Source organism: Megalobrama amblycephala, linkage group LG15 (assembly GCF_018812025.1).
Source record: "Megalobrama amblycephala isolate DHTTF-2021 linkage group LG15, ASM1881202v1, whole genome shotgun sequence".
Classification (NCBI taxonomy): Eukaryota; Metazoa; Chordata; class Actinopteri; order Cypriniformes; family Xenocyprididae; genus Megalobrama; species Megalobrama amblycephala.
This window is the reverse complement of record NC_063058.1, coordinates 19240304-19250863: the sequence shown is the minus strand read 5'-3', so window position 1 is coordinate 19250863 and position 10560 is coordinate 19240304. Positions and strand designations below refer to the sequence as shown.

At 35.4% G+C, this 10560-nt stretch overlaps 1 protein-coding gene across 1 annotated transcript; it reads right to left on the bottom strand.

Moving 5' to 3' along the window:
* Window positions 1-1148: 1148 nt before the first annotated feature.
* cav1 (caveolin 1) lies at window positions 1149-9663 on the bottom strand. Its single transcript, XM_048158147.1, has 3 exons — window positions 9378-9663; window positions 8569-8736; window positions 1149-3659 (listed from the first exon to the last, which is right to left on the bottom strand). The coding sequence occupies exons 1-3, from the start codon at window positions 9411-9413 to the stop codon at window positions 3318-3320; spliced, it is 546 nt and encodes a 181-aa protein (XP_048014104.1). The 5' UTR covers window positions 9414-9663; the 3' UTR covers window positions 1149-3317.
* Between the last annotated feature and the right edge of the window lie 897 nt (window positions 9664-10560).

Here is a 10560-nt window from a genome sequence, read left to right as displayed (position 1 = left end):
TATTCTCTCTAATTTATTCCCAACCTAAGCAACACAAAGAAATTAAAACAACTCAAAAAATATATTTCTAAATGTAATTAACCCCAAACTTCTGGAATTCTACAATATACTTTTCGCCTGATTCGTTAAAGAAAAGATTCGATTCAAATGAACGATTCGGGAATCATTTCTCACGCACCAGCAGGTAATTCTCTGTGTTATTATCCTCAGTTCCCGCAGGGGGTGATACATTTCCTTTGAAGCATTTTACAGATTTGAATATAGGTTATTTTCCTATCAAATACGGGTTCTCCTGACAGGCTTTCCCATTATTTATGTGTGAAAATAAAAGGAAATATTTTCAGATGATGCTTATAACATAGCCTATTTATTGTGGTTATGATTCTTATGAACGTGTAGGCCAGGATTATTATAGGCCTAGTTAACTAAAACCAAAACCAAAACAATAAAAAAAAGTCATTACTTGAAATTAACTGAAATAAAATGTACAAAAACTTAAACGTAATTTTTTACCTAGTTGACAAAGGCAGTAATTCTCATTTTAACTTGATGTAAAATCACTAAAACTGAAAAAAAAAAAAAAAAAAAATTTTTTTTACTAAAACTATAACTAAAATTAAAATTAAAACAAACAAAAAAATACAAAAAAATTAATTATGAATACAAAATACTAAAATAATACTGATGTAGGCTTCAGCTCTATAAGTAGGTAAAAAGTGTCTAGTTTCATTAGACTAGAGGATCCATGCCACTAAACTGTATTACAAAAGAAAAATGTTTCGAGGTTCAGTCCAAATACTTACTAGACGCACATGAAAATGAATAAGCACATTGATTTATTTCTCTCTGTTTTAGTAACCCTGAGCTTACGTGCTTATATTTGGCTTCTCTTTAAATACTTCAGTATTAATTGCCGTGGGTTCAAGGACTGTGCTGGTTTTGTACACAAATAAATAAAGCCCTAAAATGACCACAGAGAGGTTAAAGCAGCCCAAAAGGGCTTTAAACAAAGTCCTAAAATGAAATCAAAGCCATTTAATCAAATACTTTTTTTATGACAAGAAAGCAAAGCCTGTTTGTGAATTTGCAGCGGTGCAAACGTCACAAATAAAGACGCTGAACGGACCAGACAAATAAAATCAACTTGATTTATATTAAATTTTCTTTAATGTGCACAGCATTATGTGATTTTACAGTAAAAGCAAGGAAAGAGAATTTCAGTTTTCATATAAAAATACGATCTCATCTACAGAGGCAGACTCATTGAAGCAAATGCATTGCAATAGATACTAAGACAGCAGGTAGACAAAGAGGTGACCGAGTCAAAGCGGGTAGACAAAAGGTGACAGAAGTGAGCATAATGTCAGTACAAAATACTATATAAACCCCACTTTAGCAGCAGCCTCTGATGCTGGAAACTTTGGTTTGCTGCCAGTCTTTGCCAATGTGTGTGTGTGTGTGTGTGTGAATGTGACAGTGAATAAACAGAGAAGCAGACAGGTTTGTTTACGGGACAAAATTCCAAACCAAATGATGTCACTTCGTATTGCAGAAACAACATTAAAAAAAATAAAATAAAATGCAAAAAACAAATTCTTCATCTTCAAAGACTGCAAATAAAGTAAATGTTAAGGCTGTGGTAATGTGCTTTCGTGTTAAAAAAGTTCACGACCTCGCTAGCTTTATGTCCTATAGTTGCTTGCTTCACATGATGTCTCTCTGGAAGTTGTAAAGACATTCTCTGCCACTCAAAAAGCTGTTGACATGACGACCGGTTTGAAGCGTTACATGTCAGAGCCAGGAACAGTCTCTTTGTTAGTATATGCTGAGTTGGCAAAGGGTTCAGTGAGGGCACCTCTTTTGCCCCGTGTTCGGGCCATCCACCATATTTAGTAGCAACATGCAGTGTGACGGGCAGTCTTAACATCAGCAGGGCCACGCCTACTTTTTTCTTGAATATTCGTTCGGTTCCCCCGAACCCTCTCCCAAAAACAAACCAAAAAACGTTTGGATTACATAAACCCCATTGATGACGAAAAAGGGTGATAGTACCCAAATGGAAGAATGAACATAGCAAAAATATTAGAATCTTGTATATAATGTTTAGATGGAACTATTTTGGACCGACTAATTGGACGTGAAAGTCAATGAACGATAGGGGACAAAAAAACAAACAAAAAACCCACAACAAATTCACAGCCTTGTCCCAGCAGGCAAATCTTAAAGGGATAGTTCACCCAAAAATGAAAATTCTGTCATTATCAAACTAATGTCGTTCCAAACTGCGCAATATTTAACGATAAAACTGCAGTCACATTTTCTGTTGTTCAGCAAATTTTCATGGTCGAAATCCAGTTACTTCAAAAGGAATCCGAGCAATTGCTAATGCGACTGAAACTTAAAAAATACATTTTCTTTCTATTTATATATTTATAAATTATATTCTATTTAATGATAGTGACCACCAGTGTTGGGGTAACGCATTACAAATAATGCGAGTTATGTAATCAGATTACTTTTTTCAAGTAACAAGTAAAGTAACGCATTACTTTTAAATTTACAATAAATATCTGAGTTACTTTTTCAAATAAGTAACTGAAGTTACTTTGTTTTCCTTATTCATTTCCCTTTTGGTGTGAAACAATCAAAACAATCAGCCCAGCCCAGATGAGAAAAAGTAACACAAAAGTAACGTAACGCATTACTTTCCATAAAAAGTAACCAAGTAACGCAATCAGTTACTTTTTTGGGGATTAATGCAATATTGTAATGCATTACTTTTAAAAGTATCTTTCCCCAACACTAGTGACCACCATCAAGCACCAAAAAGGACAAAAATCCCCAAAAAAGACCACAAAAGTAGTCAATATGACTCATATTCTATATTTCATATAAATCATATGATTTGAAAAATAGCACTCAAATCATGTGGATCACGTTTATGCAGCTTGACTGACGTGGAATGACATAAAGGTAAGTAAATAACAGAATTTGCATTTTTGCATGAACTGTTCCTTCAAAAGTCAGGCTGAAACGGTATTCCTACGTTGATAAATTCTAACAAATGACAAAAAATTATAATTTTTTTAACACACGTCCCCTACGCCCCAAGGAATCCAAAGCTGACAGGAGACAAAGCTCATAAAAGAGGTGGAGAGGAGAGTCTTACTTAAGGGCCAACCTAAATACAGTGCAACCCTCCATCTCTCCCTCTTTATTATAGAGGTTTATCATGTGATTTATCTCCCTGCATCGGACATTGGTTTCCATTCCCCCATCCCACCCTATCCCTCTGGCCCTTTTCCTTCTCCCTGTCCCTACACCACCTTGGTGGTGGTGACCCGCACACTGCTGAAGCACTTCCCTATGGCTTCGAACAGCGGGTCGCAGAAGGTGTGCACGCAGATGGAGTAGATTCGACTGAAAGTGTGGATCACGATTAGGAAGCTCTTCACGCAAGGCACCATCGCCCAGATGTGGATGAAGGAGAGGATGGCGAAGAAGATGCCCCATAGCAGGGCGAGCGGGATGCCCACTAGGGCCGTCATCAGCCTGTAGCACCAGTACTTTGTTACTGTGAAGGTGGTGAAGCTCGCTTTCCACACGCCGTCGAAGCTGTAGGTGCCGGGAGGCTCAGCGATCACGTCCTCAAAGTCCACCTGGAGATGAAAGGGATTTCAGAATTAAATCATTTTGTATTTGTATAATCAAAATCAGACATAATTTCATTTTGCACAACTAACCCATTGGAACTGTTTTCCAATTAACCCATATTTGATGGCCTTTACATAATTAACATGATAAATACTTTTTTCGAAAAACATTTTGTAGACAATCTACTGCATGTCTTCTGCCCTCTGGTGGATTATAAATGTTCTTCAGGAAGTAGAAGTACTTTTAATATTATTTCAAAAATTGTCTCCTATGTGTCATAATACAGGTCATTTTGGAAATTCAAGAATAACTTTCAAATTATTATTGATATTTTAAAATCAATCAATCAATCAATCAATCAATTGTCTAATCAATCTATCTGTCTATCTATCCATCTAACTATCTGTCCATCCATCTGTCTGTCCGTCCGTCCATCTATCTGTCTGTCCATCCGTCTGTCTGTCTATCTATCTATCTATCTATCTATCTATCTATCTATCTATCTATCTATCTGTCTGTCTATCTGACTATCTGTCTGTTTGTCTATCTATCTATCTATCTATCTATCTATCTGTCTGTCTGTCTGTCTATCTATCTATCTATCTGTCTATCTGTCTGTCTATCTGTCTGTTTGTCTATCTATCTATCTATCTGTCTGTCTGTCTGTCTAATCTATCTATCTATCTATCTATCTGTCCGTCTGTATATCTATCTATCTATCTATCTATCTATCTATCTATCTATCTATCTATCTATCTGTCTACCTATCTGTCTGTCTGTATATCTATATCTATCTATCTATCTATCTATCTATCTATCTATCTATCTATCTATCTATCTATCTATCTATCTATCTATCTGTCTATCTATCTATCTGTCTACCTATCTGTCTGTCTGTATCTATCTATCTATCTATCTATCTATCTATCTATCTATCTATCTATCTATCTATATCTATCTATCTATCTATCTATCTATCTACCTACCTATCTGTCTGTCCATCTATCTGTCAAATTTGACAATTCATCCATCCATTCTCCAGAAGGATGCTGGAGCCTATTCATTTTATTTTTTATTTATTTTTATACTTTTTTTTAATATTATATTTAATTTTTTACATGAATAAAATACTTTAAAAGCTTGATGTATCATGATACATGAAAACATGCAGAAACATGTTAGTTCATCCATATCAAGTGGGCTGACATTAAGAAATCCAGCACAATTCCTCCTCCCCGCTTCACCCATCTCCACATTCCTCATAGACAGCATCTTTACATTACACAGCACCCTGCTCTGGTTCACTCAGACTGGTACGACCTGGTTCATGCCCAAGTCACCTATCTCTAAACCTTCTGTATCAACCGCAGATTGGATTAGATAGTGCCTGACACCAAACATTAACATTTAGAGAAGACATGTAAATATAAAACTCATTTAATATGCTTTAGATCTTCCCAGAGCTGGCAAACCTCACGCCATCACTGTATAGACTTTTAAATAAAGACGTGTTTATTTCAGTTGTGACACTTATGATTATACAGGGAAAAAGCACACACAAACACACCCCGTCCTTCACAGTCACACATGGAAGTCAAGATAAAGCTAATATTTATTTAAGAACTCCTGTTTGAATCAGAATAACTAGTCAACAAAACAGACGTACCTATTTTTTTTCTAATAAAAGATAGCAGTGTTGTTTATGGTGATCTTTAAACTGATAATACCTTAAAATTAATGTTTTGCTTAAAAGTAAAGACTAAACCATTTTAGACTATTTGTGCTAGTTTAAACAGCATAGCCTTGGATCACTAGAAGAAAACATGCTGGTTAACCACCACAGTCTCACAAAGCTGGTTGACCAAGGAAGCTTACTGGTTAAGTTAGCTAAAAAGCCACCTGGTAGGCACACAACCAGTTTTGGACAAAATAGAGGAGTGTTTAGAGTAAATTGAAGTTCCTGTAAGAGTAAAATGATAAATTACTACTTGTCCAAAGGCTTCAAACCATCATGGCTCAAGTTGGCAACGAAACACCAAATTATACAGTCTTATATAAGCCTATACTCCCCATTCATTTATCTACAGTATATCCCAATTGGCTGGACACATAGTTTCCATTACTTGAATATTACAACTATGACTTTCAACAAAGTTAAAATAAACAGTTCTTGAGCTGACTGCACAGTGTTCTCTGATAACACCCTCACTGTACTGACAGAAGTATCAACTTGAATTCTTCAGACCTGGGGGATTGTGATTATATATGACCCGTCCACATAGTTAATAAATCACCATAGTTTATGGAGGAGTAGGAGGGCCACTGATCAATTTAATCATTTAAAATAACAGTATAGATAAATAAATCACTTTATAAAAGGAATAAAACCGATAAAGTCAATCATTTAAGATCATTTAAAACAGTTTATTTAATGATATAAAATGAATGATAATGTTAACAGTTTATTTAATAATAATAATAATATTTAACAATAAAACAAAATGAAACAAAATGTAAATGTAAATAAATAAGTCTGTTTATTTAATTAACTGTTTATTTAATGTTTAAAAATGTAGCTATACTAAATATATATATATATATATATATATATATATATATATATATATATATATATATATATATATATATATAAACTTTTCAAACTGACAAATGAAATTTAACAATAAAACAAAACAAAGTAAAAATGTATATAAATAAGTCACTGTTTATTTAATTAATGTTGTTTTAAATTAATGTTTAATTAATGTTTATTTAAAAAATGAGCTATATTCAAAAAAATGTGTATATATATATATATATATATATATATATATATATATATATATATATATATATATATATAAAATACATATTTATAATAATATAGAAATAAAATAATAACTTTTCAAACTGACAAATAAATAGGCTTTCAAATAAATAAATAATAAATTGATTTAATTATTCCTGTTAAATAGATTTCGTAAATGGATTTAATAAATTGTTATTTTTAACAATAATAAAGTAAAATATAAAAAAAAAAATAATAAATAAATAATATTTCAAACTGATGAATAAACATAGTTAATTACATATTTAAATATGCAATTAAATATTTACATACAACTTAATGACATATTTAAATTGATTGAATTCATGCTCATAAATAAATGTAAGTACTCCTCCATACACAGTATACATCAAAATATTGAACTTGGACAGACCAAAGCTGCGCAAAAACAATGGATGGCATTGTTGAGAATCCACAATGGTTTAAATTAAAAACAATTATAGCTACATTGTTTATTATTCTAAATCCTCGATCACCATGGCAACAGCCCGTGACTCATTTCAAATAGCAAATTCATGTGCAGTGACGAACAAACCCACCAAATCCTTGTTACTGTATTAGCTATGGAAGCACTTCTGCAAACACTACTAGTGTAACCACACGTATTCGTGATGACTACACGGAGGTCTTCGTGTGGCCCGGCCCTAGACTGTGCTCTGGCCAGATTCCCACGTGGAATCCTGCTCCAGTGTGCTATTAAAAGAATGCACTTTTACGAGAGGAAAATATTCTGTTCCAAGGGAAAGCTACGCATGTGTTTCTGCACACAAGGATCTTTGATGTGGATGTCTGTGGGAGTGCACTTGGACCACGAGTGAATCTTGGTCCAGAGGAACGCCCCATGTGTGTGTGTGTGTGTGTGCGTGTACAGCGAATTTGTGAAAATGGAGATGGGAATTCCCTGCTACGCTCTCCTACGCAAGACCACTGCGAGTGCTCAACCCCTTTTAAGGACAAAATAAAAGGACTGTGTGCACAAAATGAGTCCTTGTGACATCAATTCCATAATTCTGAGCAAATTATAAACAAAAAACTTGCTTTTTGTGTTCTCTGGATTCAATTTTCAGTCAAATCATAAGAGGCATTCAACTGCATGTGTCCTCGGGGATGTGACTCAGTGTCATGTTGTGGTGGGATGGAAAAAGACATGTGAAAAAATATTGCAAAAGGGTGGAGATGGATGCAGGGGGGTCATTTTTGAAAGCTGAGTGTATTCCTGTATCATCAGGTGACCCATCGACTTTTCTTTCTGGGAGAGTTGCTATGCAAGGCATCCCCCCACGCCCAGGAAAATTTTCACTAAGAATGTTAGGTGTGCAGCTCAAAAACAGGAAACTGTTAATATTTCCTCTATAAAAAAAGACCTTACTTTGACAGCTCGTCACCGCATGGGAGTTACCACAGCAACATGCCCGTCCAAATAAGAGCACCACGCTATTATTGCATGCACGGATTTCACAAACTTGTGCCACAGTCCCAACATTTCACATTGCGGAGACAGCTGCTCCAGTGATAATTGTTTCCACCCTGTTGGTTGACCAGCTACCATTCTCTACCAGTAACAGTTTGACCACTGGTAGAACCAGCTTAGAAACCATCTGCTGCTCCAAAACACCTAAGGAAGCCTGGTAGGGACACCAGCACATCAGTATCATATGCTAGAGACAAGGTGAGACTGAATGCATGTGCGTTTAAGCGTGACTTTAAGGTTTTGCAAGTAAAATAACAGATAATTCTTCAAGGATATGAAAGACAGCTGCCACCATGACAAACTGACCAGTGACTCATCGCCTCTGTCATGAAGCCAAACTTTCTGTTGAGTTACAACGCCAATCCATTGGGATATTTTATGTATAAACTGTAATGCTCTTTGAAGATGTTTCTGAATATTAAAGATATTTATATAATTATAATACAAATGATTGTTAATAAATGACATTACTAAATTAATTACGTATGAAAAGCTGCGTGCAGTTGATTCATATTAATGCTTTTTTATTATTATTAAAGTGACTGGCCAAAGAAAAAAGTTGCATAAAGAAGAAAAAGTGAAGTAAATGTCCTACCTTCACCACATTGTCATTTAAATGCTTTGGGTCCCGGTTGACCAGGTCAATCTCCTTGGTGTGGACATCCTGAAGTGTCTTTTCGTTGATGCTGTCGTTATCCATTTCTTTATTATTTGGTTTGTAAATGTTCCCCTGTTTCCTGATGAACGGTGAGTGAGTGTATTCCTGCGGTTCCAAAGAAAACAGAAAATGAAGTTCATGAGCGTGAAGGGGAGACTGGGGCGCAACTCAGCACAGCCCTGGCATGGGATGGTTTTAAGCGGATAGAAATGAAGCACCACACCCCTCTGGAACGCAGTAGAGCGACCCGCCGCAGGGGGGCGCCATTTTACACGCTGCGCGTGCTTTGTGCTCTTCTCTCACAGCAGAAAATATATATAAAACTGAAAATAACTTTAAGGACGTGCTTAAAATACATTAGCTATCTTGAATTATTATATATTTTTTTAAAATAAGAATTCAATTGCGCTCTGTCAACATGCGCTGCGAACCTGCACATTATTCCACCCATTGAATTAGTGAGCAGTTCAATATTTTAGCTAATATTATCATTCCATCCAATTGTTTGCATAAAGTGTGCACAAAGTAAACAAGGGAGGCTTGCCGAACAAATACGTGCCAGTAAAAGATAATATATTAACTAATAGTAAGTGCCAGCAGCCTTCAGATGCTGATAAACAACAAAAAAATTTGTTTGAGTAATAAGTAGCCAACTCAACTAAGGTTTTGTTGCACAAATGACTCCTCCTCAACGAATTGGCATAAAAAATAAAAGATTTCTGAGGTAAAATAGGTGTCATTCTTACCTCTTCAGGTGTCCCGTCCTTGTATCCGCTAGTCATGCTGTCCTCCAGTGACTGAAGTGCGATCAGATGAATGTGTGAAAACAAGACAATCAGTACAGAGGAAGCAGTGTGGGAGGCGTGGGGATTCTGCTTTACTGTGGGGAGTCCTCTTCCTTACAACAGCCCTCTTTTCTGCAAACTAAAGTCCCATAAAGATTTATCTATTGAATGTTTTTTTTTTATCTCTCCTGCAGCCTCTCATCGCATCGAGTGGGAGTTTCTTTCTCTCAGTCACTGAGGATATGCTGTGTGTTCAATGAATGAAACCTTCCATTAGCCTGCCACTCACACAGCTACGCAGTTTAAGTGGTTGGAGATTTTGACGTGATTTTTCCCAAATGGGAGGCATATTTGGGCACTGTACAACTTTTCCTGTACGTACACTACCAGAAACATCCACTCGCACTATTAGAGTAGCCTAAGTATCACAACTCTATAGCAACACAAATAGACGTAGCCTACATAGTGACCAAAATTAAAAGTTAAACAAACCAAACTATCTTATATTTGACCAAACTAGCCATCCTACTAGCCTATTTTACAGTTAAACATAGCCTAGTCATGCATGCTGATGTGCATTTAGGTTGTTATTGCATATAACACTTATTGGCTACTTTTTTTAGTTTTAGTTTAAGGTTTTAGCTCTGTAAAGAAATTCAAACTTGACTTGAAATATATAAACCTGAAACATGACTATTCTAAGGCTGGTTTGCATACCAAAATACGCCTCAAGGCGAGACTTGCACTTTAGTTTGGAATGCTTTCAGCAATAATGCAAATCTTGTTTTTCTCAATATATGATACTTATTATAACTTTACTATAATTTACTTTACTTATCTATACATCTTTTGGTGTCCATTAATTGTACCTAAAATATATTTGTTTAGCTATCCAGTTCAGGTGCTGGGATGTGCATACAATGCAAAACATGCAAACAATGACGACAGTGATAGGCGGCCAAAGGTCGCTGTATCTCATGTTAAAAAAGTAGCACTTTTTAAGTCCTGTTTAAACCTTTTACATATATTTTTTATTGTTTTACATTAAATTAACGTCTCCATGAATGACAAAGAGTACTTATTCTACAAAATCAGAATGCGGAATGAGACATAGAACTCGGTATACCCTTAGAACCTTCTCCAA